A 26,100-nucleotide genomic window follows, 5' to 3' on the forward strand; every position below is an offset into this window, starting at 1 on the left:
AATCCCTTTTGGCCCGACAGTCTAGGGGGGACGGTAATGAGACTCGTAACATAACTCATGCAAATTATTATTGTGACAAAGGAAAAGTGTGAACGAAATAAGCACGACAACTGAAATCTACCGTCAAACTCTAGGTTTATTTATAAACACACGGTAATGGGGGGAGCAGGAAAAGGGGCTGAGCTGGACCCAAGGAAAGAAACAATAAGTATTCAAAAACACCCCTAAGCTAGACTAGCCTACTTTAACAACAGCTAACTAACTAACCAAAAATACAGTGGGTGGTCCGCCCAGTTCTAACTAGTGTATTTAACAAAGTTCACCTACGGGTAGTGTATGCCCATGGGCGACTTGTCTTGGTTTCCCCCTTTTCCACCAGCAATCAAACACAAACACCATAACCAAAAACAATACTCACAGGTGATGACAAAGTGCTATGAGGTGCTTAAACAAAAGAGAGGTTACGACACAAAGCGAGAGTGAAACACAGAGACCTACAGACATGGCATTTACAGAGAGGCTGAGCTGAGCTGAGCTGAGCTGAGCTGGGCTGAGCTGGGCTCCAGAACAAACAAATGATGGGGTTTTTAAACCATGGGGAAAGAACTGTGATAGGTTAGGAAATAGGAGGAGGTGTGTCTTCTGATTGATGATTGATTGTTGACTGATTGGGGAGTGATGATTTTCACCTGTGAGGGGAGAAGGAGAGAAAAGAAACACACACACAGGATACACACACACACACACAGGATAACTGTATCCGTAACACTCCCACCCTTAAAAGAGCAACCCTAGGGGTTGCGACTACAGTATTTCAATTAATACTCCCAACAAAGCAACAACCTTGCAAAACATGCAGAAATCATTTTCACACACGAGACAAAGCATCTGCCAACACATTATCAGAACCCTTTTTGTGGCGGATCTCCAAATTATAATTTTGTACAATCAGCGCCCAACGCATAAGGCGCTGGTTCTGGTTGTACATTCGGTGGAGAAAAACTAAGGGGTTATGGTCAGTATATACAATCACGGGTAGGGCACTGGAACCAATATATACTTCAAAGTATTGCAGAGCCAACAACAAAGCAAGAGCTTCTTGTTCTATTGTCGCATAGTTTGTTTGACATTTATTAAATTTACGTGAAAAATAACAAACGGGATGATCCACTCCACTCTTGTCCTGCTGCAGTAGAACAGCACCAGCACCTCTGGCACTAGCATCTGCCTCAAGTTTGAACGGTTGTTCAAAATCAGGAGCAGCAAGTACAGGTGTACTACATAAGAGTGCTTTCGCTGATTCAAAAGCTCTCTTACAATCAGGGGACCACTCAAATGATCTAGCCGGACTAAGCAAATCGGTCAATGGAGCAACTACCGCAGAGAAATTTTTATAGAAGCTACGGTAGTAGCCAACCATCCCTAAAAAGCGGCGTAGCTCTCGTCTGGTGGTAGGTGCAGGGAATGCAGTTATAGCCAAGACCTTGGCATTAACAGGGCGCACCTGTCCATGCTTCTCAGAGGTATCACACAATCCATCCTCTTGATCAACCTCTTTGAACAGAACAGTGTTCGACAAATCTATCTCATCACCCTCTTGTCGTGCCTGAGCACGAGTGACGGCACAAGCGGGGAACACATGTGGATAATTCTGTGCCAGCTCATTCGAGAGAGAGTGGTCACTTTTATCCAATACTTCCAATACGGGTACCACCTTTCCTCCGGCAATATCGTTACCCATTATGAAGGTCACACCTTTCACTGGCAACATAGGGCGTACCCCCACTCTGAATATTCCACTGATTAACTCAGAGTGTACTTTAACAAAGTGCAATGGCACTGGGACAAAACCCATTTCAATACCCTGCACTAAGACACTGGAACCACAGTATGTATCGTCAGACAAGGGCAACACATCAGACAATATAAACGACTGCGCCGCACCAGTATCTCTAAGGATTTTAACCGGTCGTTGAGACGCTTCGTCATTCGTTAGGGACACAAACCCCTCGAAAATGAATGGTTCATAACTGCGGTCGGGGACTGAGACTTTCAAACTACAGTTACCCTGAGGCACCTGTTTTGTTGCAGACCTCACAACCGTACGAATTAGAGCAACACCTGTTGGTGGCTTGGCACGAAGAGGCATCCCTTGTTTGCGTTTAAGCAGGAAGCAATCATTAATCATATGTCCTACTTTATGACAATAGAAACATGGACGCTCCTTCTTCTGGCGTGCTTGACATACTACTGCTGGCCGACTAGGACTAAAGGTAGGAAACTCAGTAGCTCTACTCTCAGTTTGAGCCGAAAACACACTCTTGTGCGTCAACACAAACTCGTCTGCCAACACAGACGCTTCTGCCAGGGTGGATACTTTCTGTTCGTTTAGGTAAACTACAATGCGTTCGGGTAAGCAATTTTTAAACTCTTCCAACAAGATTAACTCCCGGAGAGAGTTGAAATCAGTTACCTTACTAGCAGCATGCCATTTATCAAACAGATTTCCCTTGTCTCTAGCAAATTCCACATAAGTCTTACTAGAAGACTTTCTATGAGACCTAAATCTCTGTCGGTATGCCTCAGGCACAAGCTCATAGGCACGAAGAACAGTAGCTTTGACCACTTCATAATTCAAACTGTCCTCCAGAGGTAGCGCTGACAAAACCTCTTGGGCTTTACCAGTTAATTTACACTGAAGTAATAGGCACCAAACCTCTTCAGGCCATTTCAATGCTACGGCTATACGCTCAAATACACAAAAATAGGAGTCAACCTCTGACTCTCTGAACAAAGGTACTAAGGCAATCTGCCTACTAATGTCAAACGTGTTTGAGGACACAGCAGGTGAGGACGGCTCACAAACAGGCACAGTAGGACCGGAGGCTAGCCTCGCTGTCTCTGCCTCAAGTTCCATCTGGCGCATTTTGAACTCCAACTGCCTTTGTTCTCTGTCTGCCTCAATTTTACACATCTCCAAATGCCGTTGTTCTCGTTCTTTTTCTGCCTCTATTTTACACATCTCCAACTGGAGAGTCTCTCGCCTAATTTGGGCTCTCTCTTCCACCTCCAGTTGGAACTGTGCTAATCGGACATCCCTCCTGGCATCACCATTTGACAGTGGGGAGAGTGGATCAAAACGGGACAATGTGGCTGGTGTTTTAGCCTCTCCCTCATTATCAGACACCAATGGTCTTACAGGAGCAGCAACATCCGCTACAGGGGTAGTAGGCTCAGGCAGCGGTAACACAAGCACCTGCTCTTCCAACAATACATTTAATACTATCCGTTTCACCTCCGCCTTAACTAAACTCTGCGGAATCGATACTGAATAATGGTCAGCCAAGGTCATTAAATCAACTCTACGACATTTGTCAAAAACCTCCCACGAAGGGTTATCCAAAAAAGATTTCAAATCAAAAGTAGTCATTTTTACACTACTTCACAAGTGCCAAAGGAAATAGCAAACACTAATGCTACTTCAGCTATGACGCTCAACACTGAACTATACCACTACAACAATCTACATGAGCGGCATGGGTGTCAGTTATGACAGATCCCGGATGAGCCCCCACTTATGTTACGAATCCCTTTTGGCCCGACAGTCTAGGGGGACGGTAATGAGACTCGTAACATAACTCATGCAAATTATTATTGTGACAAAGGAAAAGTGTGAACGAAATAAGCACGACAACTGAAATCTACCGTCAAACTCTAGGTTTATTTATAAACACACGGTAATGGGGGGAGCAGGAAAAGGGGCTGAGCTGGACCCAAGGAAAGAAACAATAAGTATTCAAAAACACCCCTAAGCTAGACTAGCCTACTTTAACAACAGCTAACTAACTAACCAAAAATACAGTGGGTGGTCCGCCCAGTTCTAACTAGTGTATTTAACAAAGTTCACCTACGGGTAGTGTATGCCCATGGGCGACTTGTCTTGGTTTCCCCCTTTTCCACCAGCAAACACAAACACCATAACCAAAAACAATACTCACAGGTGATGACAAAGTGCTATGAGGTGCTTAAACAAAAGAGAGGTTACGACACAAAGCGAGAGTGAAACACAGAGACCTACAGACATGGCATTTACAGAGAGGCTGAGCTGAGCTGGGCTGAGCTGGGCTGAGCTGGGCTCCAGAACAAACAAATGATGGGGTTTTTAAACCATGGGGAAAGAACTGTGATAGGTTAGGAAATAGGAGGAGGTGTGTCTTCTGATTGATGATTGATTGTTGACTGATTGGGGAGTGATGATTTTCACCTGTGAGGGGAGAAGGAGAGAAAAGAAACACACACACAGGATACACACACACACACAGGATAACTGTATCCGTAACAACCGTGACCAAATGACACACAAAGACAAGGGTGAATTTGAAAGAATTGTACATTATTAATCGGTGAATGATGGATTGGTTTGTCCCTCAATTAGTGACCGGGCCCGGCTGGCGTTCTGAGGCGACTTACAGTAGTGCCGTGCCTGCGTTTCCAGGGAGTGTCATCCACGGCTCCACGGTCTGTAACCGACCCTTGATTAAAGTTCATTGTAGCAATGCTTCGTCAAAGTGTACCGAAGGTCACTTAACTTCCAATGCCGAACTCTGCAAATATCTGGCCCACATACTCCCCGAGATTATCGTACGTTTTGCCGCAGGACGTGAAAAAGAATGGCTCTGTGTCTGAGGTCATGCCACTCAAGTGAGGCCTGATCTGATGGAATCGTTTAACTTCTTGATGCACGGATCCCTTTAGCAGGATCATTTTCGTAAACAACCGCTGAATTGCAGAGCGCCAAATAAATAAAAAAATACTAAAAATATTTATAATCATGAAATTACAAGTGAAATATACCAAAACACAGTTTAGCTTGTTGTTAATCCACCTATCGTGTCAGATTTTGAAAATATGCTTTACAGCGAAAGCAATCAAAGCGTTTTTGAGTTTATCAATCACTAGACAAAACAGTAAGAACAGCTAGCCGCAAATTAGCTTGGTCACGAAAGTCAGAAAAGCAATAAAATGAATTACTTACCTTTGATGATCTACAGATGTTTGCACTCACAAGACTCCCAGTTACACAATAAATGTTCTTTTTGTTCGATAAAGATTAGTTTTATAACCAAAAACCGCCATTTGGTTTGCGTGTTATGTTCAGAAAACCACAGGCTCGTTCCGGTCCTGAAAGGCAGACAAAAATTCCAAAAAGTATCCGTAATGTTCGTAGAAACGTCTATGGTAGGTTTTTTATAATCAATCCTCAGGTTGTTTTTAACATACATAATCAATAATATTTCAACCGGACGGTAAACTATTCAATACTACAGAGAAGGAAAATGTTGAGCTATCTCTCACGTGCAGGAACTAATCAAAGGAAAATGACGCGTTTGGAAAAATCTCGCTCATTTTTCAAAATAAAAGCTTGAAACTATGTCTAAAGCCTGGTCACAGCCTGAGGAAGCCAATGGAAAAGGAATCTGGTTGATACCCCTTTAAATGGAGGAGGGACAGACAATGGAACAGGGATTTTTCCAAATAAAAGGTACTTCCGGGTTGGATTTCCTCAGGTTTTCGCCTGCAAAATTAGTTGTGTTATACTCACAGACAATATTTTGACATTTTTGGAAACTTTAGAGTGTTTTCTATCCTAACCTGTCAAGTATATGCATATTCTAGCATCTGGACCTGAGAACTAGTCCATTTAACTTGGGAACATTATTTTCCAAACATAAAACTTCTGCCCCCTAGCTGAAAGAAGTTATGGACAACAAAGTCAAGGTATTGGAGTGGCCATCACAAAGCCCTGACCTGCATCCTATAGAAAATTTGTGGGAAGAACTGAAAAGGTGTGTGGGGCAAGGAGGCCAACAAACTCAGTTACACCAGCCTGTCAGGAGGATTGGGCCAAAATTCTGGGAAGCTTGTGGAAGGCTACCCGAAACGTTTGACCAAAGTTAAACAATTTAAAGGCAATGCTACCAAATACTACTTGAGTGTATGTAAACTTCTGACCCATTGGAAATGTGATGAAAGAAATAAAAGCTGAAATAAATGATTCTCTCTACTATTATTCTGACATTTCACATTCTTAAAATAAAGTGATGATCCAAACTGACAGGGAATTATTTACTAGGGTTGAATGTAGAAATGGTGAAAAACTGAGTTTTAATGTATTTGACTAAGGTGTAAACGTCCGTTTTCAACTGTACATTAGTGATTAAAAATGGCTTAAAATGGCAAGTGGCACCTCCTTGTGGACAATCCCGGTTGGGGGGTGCTCCTGGAACCCCCCTAAAGGCATTAAAAAATAATTTAAAAAATATTCGCTTGGTAACACGTACAATCACCAGGTGCACAGGCTGGAATAGTCTCTGGGGCAAAAGCTCAAGTTTGGACTATGTCCAACCTTACACCTTGGGCATATCCTAGGTGGGGATCAAACCTGGGTTGGCAGATGAGGCTCGTGTACTACACGTTGAGCCATGGCCCTTTGATGGACAAAGAGGAGAGGTACGGGTTCAAATTTCCTTATTTGTCACATCTTGGCCCACAGTGGGGTACATTAAGCACATGTTTAGGGTTAGGGGCTAAGGTTTAGGGTTAGCGTTAAGGTAAGGATACGTTTAGGGGTAAGGGAATATAGGTTTTTGAATGGGACTGAATTGTATGTTCCCACAAGGTTAGCTGTACAAGATTGTGTTTGTGTGTGTGTGTTTCCAGTGTCCAGTGTGTGTGTGTCCAGTGTTTTTGTGTGTGTCCAGTGTGTGTGTGTGTGTGTCCAGTGTTTTTGTGTGTGTCCAGTGTGTGTGTGTGTGTGTGTCCAGTGTGTGTGTGTGTGTCCAGTGTGTGTGTGTGTGTCCAGTGTGTGTTTGTGTGTCCATTGTGTGATTGTGTATCCAATGTGTGTGTGTATATGTGTCCAGTGTGTGTGTGTGTCTGTGTCTGTGTCTGTGTCTGTGCCTGTGTGTGTGCGCGTGTGTCAGGTTATTATTTCCAGGGACACTGAAGAGTCAACATACCAAACATAAAACCCTGGATAGAGGGGTTCAGTGAATGTGGAGGTGAATGTGTACAGGTGGGTCAGTGTGTCAGAGGAGGCTCTATAGAAGGACAGAGTGCCGGCTGGCCAGTCCAGATACACTCCTACTCTGTGGGGGCTGGAGGAGGGAACGTCTATGGTAGTGTAATTATTATTGTGACAGGCAATGTAACGGTTGTCAGAGCAGAACAGACTCCAGGACTTGTCATTCCATCCAAGACAACATTCATCACCCCTTCCTCTCCTGCTGATTCCTTTATATGTCACGCCTATAACAGCACCTCTCCCACTCCACTCTACCTCCCAGTAACAGCGCCCAGTCAGACCCTCTCTACACAGCACCTGCTGCCAGTCCTTAAATCTCTCTGGGTGATCAGGATACGGCTGTTGCTTCTTTCTCCTCCATGTCACCTTTCTGTTCTCCTCAGACAGAGAGAGGAGTCTGTGTGCTGTGTTTGGGTCCAGCGTGAGATAACAGACATCTGATGGATGAAACCAGACACAATATTAGAAATCATCATCATTCACATTAGAATGTTAACTCATTTTTCACTAATTAATTTAATGTAGATGTTTCTAGGTATCAAAAGGAGAAGTTAAGGTAACTTGAGACTTGTTGAATGATCATATGTTATACTGTCTGGTAATATAAAACACACTGATTCCCATTAACACACACACACACACACACACGCACGCAGGCAGACGCACGCACGACAGACACACACAGACAGACAGACAGACACAGACAGACACACACATTGTCAAAGCAACTCTTTATAATCTTTGATGTCCCTGATTTCTGCTTCTGTAGAACAGCAGCTGATATTTAATATGACCCAGTAAGTAATGATGGTGGTCTTTGACTTTGACTTAAACTTGAATTAAGACTTGTTTTTAGTCATATTCTTCACAGCAGTCAACACTCACATTTTCTAAGCCCAGGTTTCATTCTGTTCTCTCCACCATGTTCCACACTGTAGCAGTAAGCAGAAGAACAGATAGTCATTGAGGGATACACCTGAACTCAAAATTAAATAAAATCAAATGTTATTTGTCACATACACATGGTTAGCAGATGTTAATGCGAGGGTAGTGAAATGCTTGTGCTTCTAGTTCCGACAATGCAGTAATAACCAACAGGTAATCTAACCTAACAATTCCAAAACTACTACCTTATACACACACACGTGTAAGGGGATAAAGAATATGTACATAAAGATCTATGAATGAGTGATGGTACAGAACGGCATAGGCAAGATGCAGTAGATGGTATCGAGTACAGTATATACATATGAGATGAGTAATGTAGGGTATGTAAACATTATATTAAGTAGCATTGTTTAAAGTGGCTAGTTTAAAGTGGCTAGTGATATATTTTACATAATTTCCATCAATTCCCATTATTGAAGTGGCTGGAGTTGAGTCAGTGTGTTGGCAGCAGCCACTCAATGTTAGTGGTTGCTGTTTAACAGTCTGATGGCCTTGAGATAGAAGCTGTTTTTCAGTCTCTCGGTCCCAGCTTTGATGCACCTGTACTGACCTCGCCTTCTGGATGATAGCGGGGTGATCAGGCAGTGGCTCGGGTGGTTGTTGTCCTTGATGATCTTTATGGCCTTCCTGTGACATTGGGTGGTGTAGGTGTCCTGGAGGGCAGGTAGTTTGCCCCGGTGATGCGTTGTGCAGACCTCACTACCCTCTGGAGAGCCTTACGGTTGTGGGCAGAGCGGTTGCCGTACCAGGCGGTGATACAGCCCGACAAAATGCTCTTGATTGTGCATCTGTAGAAGTTTGTGAGTGTTTTTGGTGACAAGGCGCATTTCTTCAGCCTCCTGAGGTTGAAGAGACGCTACTGCACCTTCTTCACGACGCTGTCTGTGTGGGTGGACCCATTCAGTTTGTCCGCGATGTATACGCCGAGGAACTTACTACCATCTCCACTACTGTCCCATCGATGTGGATAGGGGGTGCTCCATCTGCTGTTTCCTGAAGCCCACAATCATCTCCTTTGTTTTGTTGACATTGAGTATGAGGTTATTTTCCTGACACCACACTCCGAGGTACCTCACCTCCTCCCTGTAGGCTATCTCGTCGTGGTTTGTAATCAAGCCTACCACTGTAGTGTCGTCCGCAAACTTGATGATTGAGTTGGAGGTGTGCATGGCCACGCAGTCGTCGGTGAACAGGGAGTACAGGAGAGGGCTCAGAACGCACCCTTGTGGGGCCCCAGTGTTTAGGATCAGTGGGGTGGAGATGTTGTTGCCTACCCTCACCACCTGGGGGCGGCCCGTCAGGAAGTCCAGTACCCAGTTGCACTGGCGGGGTCGAGACCCAGGGTCTCGACCCCGCCCAGTGCTTGATGACGAGTTTGGAGGGTACTATGGTGTTAAATGCTGAGCTGTCGTTGATGAACAGCATTCTCACATTTTTAACCTTTATTTTACGAGGCAAGTCAGTTAAGAACAAATTCTTATTTTCAATGACGGCCTAGGAAAAGTGAGTAACTGCCATTTCAGGAGCAGAACGACGACCTTTAAGCTCGGGGATTCGAACTTGCAAACTTTCGGTTATTAGTCCAATGCTCTAACCACTAGGCTACCCTGCATACATAGGTATTCATCTTGTCCAGATGGGTTAGGGCAGTGTGCAGTGTGGTTGAGATTGCGTCATCTGTGGACCTATTTGGACGGTAAGCAAAGTGGAGTGGGTCTAGGGTGTCATGTAGGGTGGAGGTGATATGGTCCTTGACTTGTCTCTCAAAGCACTTCATGATGATGGAAGTCAGTGCTACGGGCGGTAGTCATTTAGCTCAGTTCCCTTAGCTTTCTTGGGAACAGGGAGAATGGTGGCCCTCTTTTAACTCACACACACGGTCAGCATATAACTTTGTCCAAGAATGTTTGTCTTAACTTCTTGACTTTGTCCAAGAATGTTTGTCTTAACTTCATCTCTCAAGCGGGATAATTGTCATCAGCAACCGCTGAATAGCATGGCACCACAGTCAAATAATATTGCAAAAATTATTAATATTCATGACATCACAAGTGCAATATTGCAAAACACAGCTTAGCCTTTTGTTAATCCACCCGTCGTCTCAGATTTTGAAATTATGCTTTACAGCGAAAGCAATCCAAGCGTTTGTGTAAGTTTATCGATAGCAAAGCAAAACATTACTCCATACTTGAGTTTCTCCAGTCTGCAGTGTGGATCCTCCAGTCCAGCAGAGAGCAGTCTGACTCCTGAGTCTCCTGGGTGATTGTAGCTCAGGTCCAGCTCTCTCAGGTGTGAGGGGTTTGACCTCAGAGCTGAGACCAGAGAAGCACAGCCTTCCTCTGTGACTAGACAGCCTGACAGCCTGTAAAGAGTCAAATCATATTAAAATCACACTGCTATTCTTTGGTGGTAAAAATTGTGGCAGTATATTTTTTTCAACATGTTCAGATATATCAGTGTCCTAAAACCTTCCATATCTATTCATAAATTAATGTTTCATTATTAGAAATGACAAATGATCAAAGTATTGCCTGCAGATAGAAACATGTATTGTACAATTATTTGAGTAGACTGACCAGACCAGTTTAAAAAGCAGTATCAGTCAGAAGACAGACAGTGAGGTATCAGATTTAGATTGTATTGAGTATACAGTCCACACCATATCTATTTAGACAGTGAGGTATCATATTTAGATTGTATTGAGTATACAGTCTACACCATATCTATTTAGACAGTGAGGAATCAGATTTAGATTGTATTGACTATTCAGTCCACACCATATCTATTTTGACAGTGAAGCTAACATTTTAAATGTGCCTTTATACTCCAACATTTTTGATTTCAGATCAAATGTTTCATATGAGGTGACCGTATATAATGTCACCTTTTATTTGAGGATATTTTAATACATATCTGTTTCACCATTTACAAAAATAAAAACACTTTATGTATTTAGTCCCCCTATTTGAAGAAGTCATAAGTAGTCTGACCAATTCACTCAAAGTGTTTTAAAGTAGTCAAGAGTTTAGTATTTGGTTGTAAATTCATTTGTGCATTTGCAGTTTCTTTGGGTTATGTTTTGCCCAAAAGTAAATTAATGGTGGATGATGAATGGAGCAATTTTCTGTCTAATCCTGATGATGCCATGATTAATACAAACCAAAAATCATTCACGAAAAATGTTGAGTGAGAAAGTTACAGAGGCTACCAAACAAACAGCTAACTTCTCACCAATGTTGGGTTCTGAGAATATGAAATATACTTATTCATGTCACTGAGGGAGTGCTGAGGTTTAGAAGGTCTACACTAGAAGTGAATGGTTATAGGAGGAAGGTATATAGTGGAGGGTCTACACCAGAATGTAATGGGTATCTGTAGGAGGAAGGTATATAGTGGAGGGTCTACACCAGAAGGTAATGGGTATCTGTAGGAGGAAGGTATATAGTGGAGGGTCTAAACCAGAAGCTAATGGGTATCTGTAGGATGAAGGTATATAGTGGAGGGTCTACACCAGAAGGTAATGGGTATCTGTAGGAGGAAGGTATATAGTGGAGGGTCTACACCAGAAGGTAATGGTTATAGGAGGAAGGTATATAGTGGAGGGTCTACACCAGAAGGTAATGGGTATCTGTAGGAGGAAGGTATATAGTGGAGGGTCTACACCAGAATGTAATGGGTATCTATAGCCAAGTGGTTAGAGCGTTGGACTAGTAACCGAAAGGTTGCAAGTTTGAATCCCCGAGCTGACAAGGTACAAATCTGGTTCTGCCACTGAACAGGCAGTTAAACTGTTCCTAGGGTCATTGAAAATAAGAGTTTGTTCTTAACTGACTTGCCTAGTAAAATAAAGGTAAAATAAAAAATCTTCACCACAAGGTAATGGGTATCTGTAGGAGGAAGGTATATAGTGGAGGGTCTACACCAGAAGGTAATGGTTATAGGAGGAAGGTATATAGTGGAGGGTCTACACCAGAAGTTAATGGTTGTAGGAGGAAGGTATATAGTGGAGGGTCTACACCAGAAGTTATTGGGTATCTGTAAGAGGAAGATATATAGTGGAGGGTCTACACCAGAAGTTAATGGTTATAGGAGGAAGGCATATAGTGGAGGTTCTACACCAGAAGTTAATGGTTATAGGAGGAAGGTATATAGTGGAGGGTCTACACCAGAAGGTAATGGTTATAGGAGGAAGGTATATAGTGGAGGGTCTACACCAGAAGGTAATGGGTATCTGTAGGAGGAAGGTATATAGTGGAGGGTCTACACCAGAAGGTAATGGTTATAGGAGGAAAGTATACAGTGGAGGGTCTACACCAGAAGGTAATGCGTATCTTTAGGAGGAAGGTATATAGTGGAGGGTCTACACCAGAAGGTACTGGGTATAGGAGGAAGGTATGTAGTAGAGGGTCTACATCAGAAGGTAATGGTTATAGGAGGAAGGTATATAGTGGAGGGTCTACACCAGAAGGTAATGGTTATAGGAGGAAAGTCTATAGTGGAATTTGTTCTTAACTGACTTGCCTAGTAAAATAAAGGTAAAATAAAAAAATCTTCACCACAAGGTAATGGGTATCTGTAGGAGGAAGGTATATAGTGGAGGGTCTACACCAGAAGGTCATGGTTATAGGAGGAAGGTATGTAGTAGAGGGTCTACACAAGAAGGTAATGGTTATAGGAGGAAGGTATATAGTGGAGGGTCTACACCAGAAGTTATTGGGTATCTGTAGGAGGAAGATATATAGTGGAGGGTCTACACCAGAAGTTAATGGTTATAGGAGGAAGGTATATAGTGGAGGGTCTACACCAGAAGGTAATGGGTATCTGTTGGAGGAAGGTATGTAGTGTAGGGTCTACACCAGAAGGTAATGGTTATAGGAGGAAGGTATATAGTGGAGGGTCTACACCAGAAGGTAATGGTTATAGGAGGAAGGTATATAGTGGAGGGTCTACACCAGAAGGTAATGGGTATCTGTAGGAGGAAGGTATATAGTGGAGGGTCTACACCAGAAGGTAATGGGTATCTGTAGGAGGAAGGTATATAGTGGAGGGTCTACACCAGAAGTTAATGGTTATAGGAGGAATAATGTATATAGTGGAGGGTCTACACCAGAAGGTAATGGGTATCTGTAGGAGGAAGGTATATAGTGGAGGGTCTACACCAGAAGGTACTGGTTAAGGTAGGAGGAAGGTATGTAGTGGAGGGTCTACATCAGAAGGTAATGGTTATAGGAGGAAGGTATATAGTGGAGGGTCTACACCAGAAGATAATGGTTATAGGAGGAAGGTATACAGTGGAGGGTCTACACCAGAAGTTATTGGGTATCTGTAGGAGGAAGGTATATAGTGGAGGGTCTACACCAGAAGGTATTGGTATCTGTAGGAGGAAGGTATATAGTGGAGGGTCTACACCAGAAGGTAATGGGTATAGGAGGAAGTATAACCAGAAGGTAATGGGTATCTGTAGGAGGAAGGTATATAGTGGAGGGTCTACACCAGATGTTAATGGTTATAGGAGGAAGGTATATAGTGGAGGGTCTACACCAGAAGGTAATGGTTATAGGAGGAAGGTATATAGTGGAGGGTCTACACCAGAAGGTAATGGGTATCTGTAGGAGGAAGGTATATAGTGGAGGGTCTACACCAGAAGTTAATGGTTATAGGAGGAAGGTATATAGTGGAGGGTCTACACCAGAAGGTAATGGGTATCTGTAGGAGGAAGGTATATAGTGGAGGGTCTACACCAGAAGGTAATGGGTATAGGAGGAAGGTATATAGTGGAGGGTCTACATCAGAAGGTAATGGTTATAGGAGGAAGGTATATAGTGGAGGGTCTACACCAGAAGGTAATGGTTATAGGAGGAAAGTATACAGTGGAGGGTCTACACCAGAAGGTAATGGTTATAGGAGGAAGGTATATAGTGGAGGGTCTACACCAGAAGGTAATGGGTAGGAGGAAGGTATATAGTGGAGGGTCTACACCAGAAGGTAATGGTTATAGGAGGAAGGTATATAGTGGAGGGTCTACACCAGAAGGTAATGGTTATAGGAGGAAGGTATATAGTGGAGGGTCTACACCAGAAGGTAATGGTTATAGGAGGAAGGTATATAGTGGAGGGTCTACACCAGAAGGTAATGGTTATAGGAGGAAGGTATATAGTGGAGGGTCTACACAGAAGGTAATGGTATAGGAGGAAGGTATATAGTGGAGGGTCTACACCAGAAGGTAATGGGTATCTATAGGAGGAAGGTATATAGTGGAGGGTCTACACCAGAAGGTAATGGTTATAGGAGGAAGGTATATAGTGGAGGGTCTACACAAGAAGTTAATGGTTATAGGAGGAAGGTATATAGTGGAGGGTCTACACCAGAAGGTAATGGTTGTAGGAGGAAGGTATATAGTGGAGGGTCTACACCAGAAGGTAATGGTTATAGGAGGAAGGTATATAGTGGAGGGTCTACACCAGAAGGTAATGGTTATAGGAGGAAGGTATATAGTGGAGGGTCTACACCAGAAGGTAATGGGTATCTGTAGGAGGAAGGTATATAGTGGAGGGTCTACACCAGAAGGTAATGGTTATAGGAGGAAGGTATATAGTGGAGGGTCTACACCAGAAGGTAATGGGTATCTGTAGGAGGAAGGTATATAAGTGGAGGGTCTACACCAGAAGGTAATGGGTATCTGTAGGAGGAAGGTATATAGTGGAGGGTCTACACCAGAAGGTAATGTATTATAGGAGGAAGGTATATAGTGGAGGGTCTACACCAGAAGGTAATGGGTATCTGTAGGAGGAAGGTATATAGTGGAGGGTCTACACCAGAAGGTAATGGTTATAGGAGGAAGGTAGTGGAGGGTCTACATCAGAAGGTAATGGTTATAGGAGGAAGGTATATAGTGGAGGGTCTACACCAGAAGGTAATGGGTATCTGTAGGAGGAAGGTATATAGTGGAGGGTCTACACCAGAAGGTAATGGGTATCTGTAGGAGGAAGGTATATAGTGGAGGGTCTACACCAGAAGGTAATGGGTATCTGTAGGAGGAAGGTATATAGTGGAGGGTCTACACCAGAAGGTAATGGGTATCTGTAGGAGGAAGGTATATAGTGGAGGGTCTACACCAGAAGGTAATGGTTATAGGAGGAAGGTATATAGTGGAGGGTCTACACCAGAAGGTAATGGTTATAGGAGGAAGGTATATAGTGGAGGGTCTACACCAGAAGGTAATGGTTATAGGAGGAAGGTATATAGTGGAGGGTCTACACCAGAAGGTAATGGGTATCTGTAGGAGGAAGGTATATAGTGGAGGGTCTACACCAGAAGGTAATGGGTATCTGTAGGAGGAAGGTATATAGTGGAGGGTCTACACCAGAAGGTAATGGTTATAGGAGGAAGGTATATAGTGGAGGGTCTACACCAGAAGGTAATGGGTATCTGAAGGAGGAAGGTATATAGTGGAGGGACCAGAAGTATGGTTATAGGAGGAAGTATAGAGGTCTACACCAGAAGGTAAATAGGAGGAAGGTATATAGTGGAGGGGCAGAAGTATTGGTTATAGGAGGAAGTATATAGTGGAGGGTCTACACCAGAAGGTAATGGGTATCTGTAGGAGGAAGGTATATAGTGGAGGGTCTACACAAGAAGGTAATGGTTATAGGAGGAAGGTATGTAGTAGAGGGTCTACATTAGAAGGTAATGGTTATAGGAGGAAGGTATATAGTGGAGGGTCTACACCAGAAGGTAATGGGTATCTATAGGAGGAAGGTATATAGTGGAGGGTCTACAACAGAAGGTAATGGTTATAAGAGGGTATATTTTGGGGGTCTACACCAGAAGGTTAATGTTTATAGGAGGAAGGTATATAGTGGAGGGTCTACACCAGAAGGTAATGGTTATAGGAGGAAGGTATATAGTGGAGGGTCTACACCAGAAGGTAATGGGTTATAGGAGGAAGGTATATAGTGGAGGGTCTACACCAGAAGGTAATCGGTATCTGTAGGAGGAAGGTATATAGTGGAGGGTCTACACCAGAAGGTAATGGTTATAGGAGGAAGGTATATAGTGGAGGGTCTACACCAGAAGGTAATGGGTATCTGTAGGAGGAAGGTATATAGTGGAGGGTCTACACCAGAAGGTAATGGTTATAGGAGGAAGGTATATAGTGGAGGGTCTACACCAGAAGGTAATGGTTATAGGAGGAAGGTATATAGTGGAGGGTCTACACCAGAAGGTAATGGGTATCTGTAGGAGGAAGGTATATAGTGGAGGGTCTACACCAGAAGGTAATGGTTATAGGAGGAAGGTATATAGTGGAGGGTCTACACCAGAAGTTAATGGTTATAGGAGGAAGGTATATAGTGGAGGGTCTACACCAGAAGTTATTGGGTAATCTGTAGGGAAGGTAAGGAAGGTATATAGTGGAGGGTCTACACCAGAAGTTAATGGTTATAGGAGGAAGGTATATAGTGGAGGGTCTACATCAGAATTAATGGTTATAGGAGGTATATAGTGGAGGGTCTACACCAGAAGGTAATGGTTATAGGAGGAAGGTATATAGTGGAGGGTCTACACCAGAAGGTAATGGTTATAGGAGGAAGGTATATAGTGGAGGGTCTACACCAGAAGGTAATAGGAGGAAGGTATCTGGAGTCTACATCAGAAGGTAATGGGTTATAGGAGGAAGGTATATAGTGGAGGGTCTACACCAGAAGGTAATGGTTATCTGGAGGAAGGTATATAGTGGAGGGTCTACACCAGAAGGTAATGGTTATAGGAGGAAGGTATATAGTGGAGGGTCTACACCAGAAGGTAATGGTATCTGTAGGAGGAAGGTATATAGTGGAGGGTCTACACCAGAAGGTAATGGTTATAGGAGGAAGGTATATAGTGGAGGGTCTACACCAGAAGGTAATGGTTATAGGAGGAAGGTATATAGTGGAGGGTCTACACCAGAAGGTAATGGGTATCTGTAGGAGGAAGGTATATAGTGGAGGGTCTACACCAGAAGGTAATGGTTATAGGAGGAAGGTATATAGTGGAGGGTCTACACCATAAGGTAATGGTTATAGGAGGAAGGTATATAGTGGAGGGTCTACACCAGAAGGTAATGGGAATCTGTAGGAGGAAGGTATATAGTGGAGGGTCTACACCAGAAGGTAATGGGTATCTAGGAGGAAGGTATATAGTGGAGGGTCTACACCAGAAGGTAATGGTTATAGGAGGAAGGTATATAGTGGAGGGTCTACACCAGAAGGTAATGGGTATAGGAGGAAGGTATATAGTGGAGGATCTACACCAGAAGGTAATGGTTATAGGAGGAAGGTATATAGTGGAGGGTCTACACCAGAAGGTAATGGTTATAGGAGGAAGGTATATAGTGGAGGGTCTACACCAGAGGTAATGGGTATCTATAGGAGGAAGGTATATAGTGGAGGGTCTACACCAGAAGGTAATGGGTATCTGTAGGAGGAAGGTATATAGTGGAGGGTCTACAGAAGTTAATGGTTATCAGAAGGTATAATGGAGGGTACACCAGAAGTTAATGGTTATAGGAGGAAGGTATATAGTGGAGGGTCTACACCAGAAGGTAATGGGTATCTGTAGGAGGAAGGTATATAGTGGAGGGTCTACACCAGAAGGTAATGGGTATCTGTAGGAGGAAGGTATATAGTGGAGGGTCTACACCAGAAGGTAATGGGAATCTGTAGGAGGAAGGTATATAGTGGAGGGTCTACACCAGAAGTTAATGGTTATAGGAGGAAGGTATATAGTGGAGGGTCTACACCAGAAGGTAATGGTTATAGGAGGAAGGTATATAGTGGAGGGTCTACACCAGAAGGTAATGGGTATCTGTAGGAGGAAGGTATATAGTGGAGGGTCTACACCAGAAGGTAATGGTTATAGGGGAAGAGTGGAGGGTAACAGAAGGTAATGGGTATCTGTAGGAGGAAGGTATATAGTGGAGGGTCTACACCAGAAGGTAATGGGGATAGGAGGAAGGTATATAGTGGAGGTCTACACCAGAAGGTAATGGGTATCTGTAGGAGGAAGGTATATAGTGGAGGGTCTACAGCAGAAGGTAATGGTTATAGGAGGAAGGTATATAGTGGAGGGTCTACACCAGAAGGTAATGGGTATCTGTAGGAGGAAGGTATATAGTGGAGGGTGGTTAAGGGTATATATACACCAGAAGGTAATGGGTATCTGTAGGAGGAAGGTATCTAGTGGAGGGTCTACACCAGAAGGTAATGGTTATAGGAGGAAGGTATATAGTGGAGGGTCTACACCAGAAGGTAATGGTTATAGGAGGAAGGTATATAGTGGAGGGTCTACACCAGAAGGTAATGGTTATAGGAGGAAGGTATATAGTGGAGGGTCTACACCAGAAGGTAATGGGTATCTGTAGGAGGAAGGTATATAGTGGAGGGTCTACACCAGAAGTTAATGGGGTTATAGGAGGAAGGTATATAGTGGAGGGTCTACACCAGAAGGTAATGGTTATCTGGAGGAAGGAGGAAGGTATAAGTTAATGGGTATAGGAGGAAGGTATATAGTGGAGGGTCTACACCAGAAGGTAATGGTTGTAGGAGGAAGGTATATAGTGGAGGGTCTACACCAGAAGGTAATGGGTATCTGTAGGAGGAAGGTATATAGTGGAGGGTCTACACCAGAAGGTAATGGTTATAGGAGGAAGGTATATAGTGGAGGGTCTACACCAGAAGGTAATGGGTTATAGGAGGAAGGTATATAGTGGAGGGTCTACACCAGAAGGTAATGGTTATAGGAGGAAGGTATATAGTGGAGGGTCTACACCAGAAGTTAATGGTTATAGGAGGAAGGTATATAGTGGAGGGTCTACACCAGAAGGTAATGGGTATCTGTAGGAGGAAGGTATATAGTGGAGGGTCTACATCAGAAGGTAATGGTTATAGGAGGAAGGTAGAAGTTAGTGGAGGGTCTACACACCAGAAGGTAATGGTTATAGGAGGAAGGTATATAGTGGAGGGTCTACACCAGAAGTTAATGGTATCTGTAGGAGGAAGGTATATAGTGGAGGGTCTACACCAGAAGGTAATGGTTATAGGAGGAAGGTATATAGTGGAGGGTCTACACCAGAAGTTAATGGTTATTGAAGGTATAGTCTACACCAGAGGTAAGGTGTAGGAGGAAGGTTTATAGTGGAGGGTCTACACCAGAAGTTAATGGTTATAGGAGGAAGGTATATAGTGGAGGGTCTACACCAGAAGGTAATGGTTATAGGAGGAAGGTATATAGTGGAGGGTCTACACCAGAAGGTAATGGGTATCTGTAGGAGGAAGGTATATAGTGGAGGGTCTACACCAGAAGGTAATGGGTATCTGTAGGAGGAAGGTATATAGTGGAGGGTCTACACCAGAAGGTAATGGTTATAGGAGGAAGGTATATAGTGGAGGGTCTACACCAGAAGTTAATGGTTATAGGAGGAAGGTATATAGTGGAGGGTCTACAAAAGACGGTAATGGTTATCTGTAGGAGGAAGGTATATAGTAGAGGGTCTACACCAGAAGGTAATGTGTATCTGTAGGAGGAAGGTATATAGTGGAGGGTCTACACAGAAGTAATGGTTATAGGAGGAAGGTATATAGTGGAGGGTCTACACCAGAAGGTAATGGGTATCTGTAGGAGGAAGGTATATAGTGGAGGGTCTACACCAGAAGGTAATGGGTATCTGTAGGAGGAAGGTATATAGTGGAGGTCTACACCAGAAGGTAATGGTTATAGGAGGAAGGTATATAGTGGAGGGTCTCAGAAGTTAATGGTAATAGGAGGAAGGTATATAGTGGAGGGTCTACACCAGAAGGTAATGGGTATAGGAGGAAGGTATATAGTGGAGGGTCTACACCAGAAGGTAATGGGTATCTGTAGGAGGAAGGTATATAGTGGAGGGTCTACACCAGAAGGTAATGGTTATAGGAGGAAGGTATATAGTGGAGGGTCTACACCAGAAGGTAATGGTAATAGGAGGAAGGTATATAGTGGAGGGTCTACACCAGAAGGTAATGGGTATCTGTAGGAGGAAGGTATATAGTGGAGGGTCTACACCAGAAGGTAATGGGTATCTGTAGGAGGAAGGTATATAGTGGAGGGTCTACACCAGAAGGTAATGGTTATAGGAGGAAGGTATATAGTGGAGGGTCTACACCAGAAGGTAATGGTTATAGGAGGAAGGTATATAGTGGAGGGTCTACATCAGAAGGTAATGGGTATAGGAGGAAGGTATATAGTGGAGGGTCTACACCAGAAGGTAATGGTATCTGTAGGAGGAAGGTATATAGTGGAGGGTCTACACCAGAAGTTAATGGTTATAGGAGGAAGGTATATAGTGGAGGGTCTACACCAGAAGTTAATGGTATCTAGGAGGAAGGTATATAGTGGAGGGTCTACATCAGAAGGTAATGGGTATCTATAGGAGGAAGGTATATAGTGGAGGGTCTACACCAGAAGGTAATGGTTATAGGAGGAAGGTATATAGTGGAGGGTCTACACCAGAAGTTAATGGTTATAGGAGGAAGGTATATAGTGGAGGGTCTACACCAGAAGGTAATGGATATCTATAGGAGGAAGGTATATAGTGGAGGGTCTACACCAGAAGGTAATGGTTATAGGAGGAAGGTATATAGTGGAGGGTCTACACCAGAAGGTAATGGTTATAGGAGGAAGGTATATAGTGGAGGGTCTACACCAGAACGTAATGGTTATAGGAGGAAGGTATATAGTAGAGGGTCTACACCAGAAATTAATGGGTGTAGGAGGAAGGTATATAGTGGAGGGTCTACACCAGAAGGTAATGGTATCTGTAGGAGGAAGGTATATAGTGGAGGGTCTACACCAGAAGGTAATGGTTATAGGAGGAAGGTATATAGTGGAGGGTCTACACCAGAAGTTAATGGTTATAGGAGGAAGGTATATAGTGGAGGGTCTACACCAGAAGGTAATGGTTATAGGAGGAAGGTATATAGTGGAGGGTCTACACCAGAAGGTAATGGTTATAGGAGGAAGGTATATAGTGGAGGGTCTACACCAGAAGTTAATGGGTATCTGTAGGAGGAAGATATATAGTGGAGGGTCTACACCAGAAGTTAATGGTTATAGGAGGAAGGTATATAGTGGAGGGTCTACACCAGAAGTTAATGGTTATAGGAGGAAGGTATATAGTGGAGGGTTTACACCAGAAGGTAATGGTTATCTGTAGGAGGAAGGTATATAGTGGAGGGTCTACACAAGAAGGTAATGGTTATAGGAGGAAGGTATATAGTGGAGGGTCTACACCAGAAGGTAATGGGTATCTGTAGGAGGAAGGTATATAGTGGAGGGTCTACACCAAAAGGTTAATGGAGGGTTAATGGGTATAGGAGGAAGGTATATAGTGGAGGGTCTACACCAGAAGGTAATGGGTATAGGAGGAAGGTATATAGTGGAGGGTCTACACCAGAAGTTAATGTGTATCTGTAGGAGGAAGGTATATAGTGGAGGGTCTACACCAGAAGGTAATGGTATTATAGGAGGAAGTATATAGTGGAGGGTCTACAACAGAAGTTAATGGTTATAGGAGGAAGGTATATAGTGGAGGGTCTACACCAGAAGGTAATGGTTATAGGAGGAAGGTATATAGTGGAGGGTCTACACCAGAAGGTAATGGGTATCTGTAGGAGGAAGGTATATAGTGGAGGGTCTACACCAGAAGTTAATGGGTATCTGTAGGAGGAAGGTATATAGTGGAGGGTCTACACCAGAAGGTAATGGTTATAGGAGGAAGGTATATAGTGGAGGGTCTACAAAGAAGTTAATGGGTATAGGAGGAAGGTATATAGTGGAGGGTCTACACCAGAAGTTAATGGGTGTAGGAGGAAGGTATATAGTGGAGGGTTTACACCAGAAGGTAATGGGTATCTGTAGGAGGAAGGTATATAGTGGAGGGTCTACACAAGAAGGTAATGGTTATAGAGGAAGGTATATAGTGGAGGGTCTACACCAGAAGGTAATGGGTATCTGTAGGAGGAAGGTATATAGTGGAGGGTCTACACCAGAAGGTAATGGTTATAGGAGGAAGGTATATATGGAGGGTCTACACCAGAAGGTAATGGTTATAGGAGGAAGGTATATAGTGGAGGGTCTACACCAGAAGGTAATGGTTATAGGAGGAAGGTATATAGTGGAGGGTCTACATCAGAAGGTAATGGGTATAGGAGGAAAGTATATAGTGGAGGGTCTACACCAGAAGGTAATGGGTATCTGTAGGAGGAAGGTATATAGTGGAGGGTCTACACCAGAAGTTAATGGTTATAGGAGGAAGGTATATAGTGGAGGGTCTACACCAGAAGTTAATGGTAATATAGGAGGAAGGTATATAGTGGAGGGTCTTCACCAGAAGGTAATGGGTATCTGTAGGAGGAAGGTATATAGTGGAGGGTCTACACCAGAAGGTAATGGTTATATAGGAGGAAGGTTTATATATAGTGGAGGGTCTACACCAGAAGGTAATGGGTATCTGTATAGAGGAAGGTATATAGTGGAGGGTCTACACCAGAAGGTAATGGGTATCTGTAGGAGGAAGATATATAGTGGAGGGTCTACACCAGAAGGTAATGGTTATAGGAGGAAGGTATATAGTGGAGGGTCTACACCAGAAGTAATAATAGGAGGAAGGTTAGTGGAGGGTCTACATCAGAAGGAATGGGTATCTGTAGGAGGAAGGTATATAGTGGAGGGTCTACACCAGAAGGTAATGGTTATAGGAGGAGGGTATATAGTGGAGGGTCTACACCAGAAGGTAATGGGTATCTGTAGGAGGGTATATAGTGGAGGGTCTACACCAGAAGGTAATGGGTATAGGAGGAAGGTATATAGTTGAGGGTCTACACCAGAAGGTAATGGTTATAGAATGAAGGTATATAGTGGAGGGTCAACACCAGAAGTGAATGGTTATAGGAGGAAGGTATATAGTGGAGGGTCTACACCAGAACGTAATGGTTATAGGAGGAAGGTATATAGTAAAGGGTCTACACCAGAAATTAATGGGTGTAGGAGGAAGGTATATAGTGGAGGGTCTACATCAGAAGGTAATGGGTATCTGTAGGAGGAAGGTATATAGTGGAGGGTCTACCCCAGAAGTGAATGGTTATAGGAGGAAGGTATATAGTGGAGGGTCTACACCAGAAGGTAATGGGTATCTGTAGGAGGAAGGTATATAGTGGAGGGTATACACCAGAAGTAAATGGTTATATGAGGAAGGTATATAGTGGAGGGTCTACACCAGAAGTTAATGGTTATAGGAGGAAGATATATAGTGGAGGGTCTATATCAGAAAGTAATGGGTATCTGTAGGATGAAGGTATATAGTGGAGGGTCTACATCAGAAGGTAATGGGGGTCTATACCAGAAGGTAATGGTTATAGGAGGAAGGTATATAGTAGAGAGTCTACACCAGAAGGTAATGTGTATCTATAAGAGGGAGGAATATAGTGGAGGGTCTACACCAGAAGGTAATGGTTGTAGGAGGAAGGTATATAGTGGAGGGTCAACACCAGAAGTTAATGGTTACATCAGGAAGATATATAGTGGAGGGTCTACACCAGAAGTTAATGGGTATAGGAGAAAGGTAAATAGTGGAGGGTCTACACCAGAAGTTAATGAGTGTAGGAAGAAGGTATATCGTGGAGGGTTTACACCAGAAGGTAATGGGTATCTGTAGGAGGAAGGTATATAGTGAAGGGTCTACAACAGAAGTGAATGGTTATAGGAGGAAGGTATATAGTGGAGGGTCTACACCAGAAGGTAATGGGTATCTGTAGGAGGAAGGTATATAGTGGAGGGTCTACACCAGAAGTTAATGGTTATAGGAGCAAGATATATAGTGGAGGGTCTACACCAGAAGTTAATGGGTATAGGAGGAAGGTATATAGTGGAGGGTCTACACCAGAAGTTAATGGTTATAGGAGGAAGGTATATAGTGGAGGGTCTACACCAGAAGGTACTGTTTATCTGTAGGAGGAAGGTATATAGTGGAGGGTCTACACCAGAAGGTAATGGGTATAGGAGGAAGTTATATAGTGGAGGGTCTACACCAGAAGTGAATTGTTATAGGAGGAAGGTATATAGTGGAGGGTCTACACCAGAAGGTAATGGTTATAGGAGGAAGGTATATAGTAGAGAGTTACACAAGAAGGTAATGTGTATCTATAGGAGGGAGGAATATAGTGGAGGGTCTACACCAGAAGGTAATGGTTGTAGGAGGAAGGTATATAGTGGAGGGTCAACACCAGAAGTTAATGGTTACATCAGGAAGATATATAGTGGAGGGTCTACACCAGAAGTTAATGGGTATAGGAGAAAGGTAAATAGTGGAGGGTCTACACCAGAAGTTAATGAGTGTAGGAAGAAGGTATATCGTGGAGGGTTTACACCAGAAGGTAATGGGTATCTGTAGGAGGAAGGTATATAGTGAAGGGTCTACACCAGAAGGTAATGGGTATCTGTAGGAGGAAGATATATAGTGGAGGTTCTACACTAGAAGGTAATGTGTATCTATAGGAGGAAGGTATATAGTGGAGGGTCTACACCAGAAGTTAATGGTAATAGGAGGAAGGTATATATTGGAGGGTGTACATCAGAAGGTAATGGGTATCTGTAGGAGGAAGGTATATAGTGGAGGGTCTACATCAGGAGGTAATGGGTATCTGTAGGAGGAAGGTATATAGTGGAGGGTCTACATCAAAAGGTAATGGGTATCTGTAGGTGGAAGGTATAGTGGAGGGTCTACACCAGAAGGTAATGGTTATAGGAGGAAGATATATAGTAGAGAGTCTACACCAGAAGTTAATGGGTATCTGTAGGAGGAAGGTATTTATGGAGGGTCTCCACCAGAAGTTAATGGGTGTAGGAGGAAGGTATAAAGTGGAGGGTCTACACCAGAAGGTAATGTGTATCTATAGGAGGAAGGTATATAGTGGAGGGTCTACACCAGAAAGTAATGGTTGTAGGAGGAAGGTATATAGTGGAGGGTCAACACCAGAAGTGAATTGTTATAGGAGGAAGGTATATAGTGGAGGGTCTACACCAGAAGGTAATGGTTATAGGAGGAAGGTATATAGTAGAGGGTCTACACCAGAAGGTAATGGGTATCTGTAGGAGGAAGATATATAGTTGAGGTTCTACACCAGAAGGTAATGGGTATCTGTAGGAGAAAGGTATATAGTGAAGGGTCTACACCAGAAGTTAATGGTTATATGAGGAAGATATATAGTGAAGGGTCTACACCAGAAGTTAATGGGTATAGGAGGAAGGTATATAGTGGAGGGTCTACACCAGAAGTTAATGAGTGTAGGAAGAAGGTATATCGTGGAGGGTTTACACCAGAAGGTAATGGGTATCTGTAGGAGGAAGGTATATAGTGAAGGGTCTACAACAGAAGAGAATGGTTATAGGAGGAAGGTATATAGTGGAGGGTCTACACCAGAAGGTAATGGGTATAGGAGGAAGGTATATAGGAGGAAGGTCTATAGTGGAGGGTCTACACAAGAAGTTTGGTAATAGGAGGAAGGTCTATAGTGGAGGGTGTACATCAGAAGGTAATGGGTATCTGTAGGAGGAAGGTATATAGTGGAGGGTGAGAAGGTAATGGGTATCTGTAGGAGGAAGGTATATAGTGGAGGGTCTACATCAAAAGGTAATGGGTATCTGTAGGTGGAAGGTATATAGTGGAGGGTCTACACCAGAAGTTAATGAGTGTAGGAAGAAGGTATATCGTGGAGGGTTTACACCAGAAGGTAATGGGTATCTGTAGGAGGAAGGTATATAGTGAAGGGTCTACAACAGAAGTGAATGGTTATAGGAGGAAGGTATATAGTGGAGGGTCTACACCAGAAGGTAATGGGTATCTGTAGGAGGAAGGTATATAGTGGAGGGTCTACACCAGAATGTAATGGGTATAGGAGGAAGTTATATAGTGGAGGGTCTACACCAGAAGGTAATGGTTATAGGAGGAAGGTACATAGTGGAGTGTCTACACCAGAAGTTAATGGTAATAGGAGGAAGGT

At 43.3% G+C, this 26,100-nt stretch overlaps 1 protein-coding gene across 1 annotated transcript in view; it reads right to left on the reverse strand.

Annotated features, from left to right (window-relative positions):
* Positions 1 to 6,146: 6,146 nt before the first annotated feature.
* Positions 6,147 to 26,100, reverse strand: part of LOC135519729 (E3 ubiquitin-protein ligase TRIM39-like) — a 37,017-nt gene continuing 17,063 nt past the window's right edge. Inside the window, exons 3-5 of the mRNA XM_064944960.1 lie at positions 10,221 to 10,394; positions 7,970 to 8,016; positions 6,147 to 7,521 (exon numbers count right to left, since the gene is read on the reverse strand). Of these exons, the coding sequence (XP_064801032.1) occupies positions 6,980 to 7,521; positions 7,970 to 8,016; positions 10,221 to 10,394 (763 nt within the window). The 3' untranslated portion in view covers positions 6,147 to 6,979. The remainder of the gene's footprint in view (positions 7,522 to 7,969; positions 8,017 to 10,220; positions 10,395 to 26,100) is intronic.

The sequence above is a fragment of the Oncorhynchus masou genome, chromosome 29 (assembly GCF_036934945.1).
Source record: "Oncorhynchus masou masou isolate Uvic2021 chromosome 29, UVic_Omas_1.1, whole genome shotgun sequence".
Classification (NCBI taxonomy): Eukaryota; Metazoa; Chordata; class Actinopteri; order Salmoniformes; family Salmonidae; genus Oncorhynchus; species Oncorhynchus masou.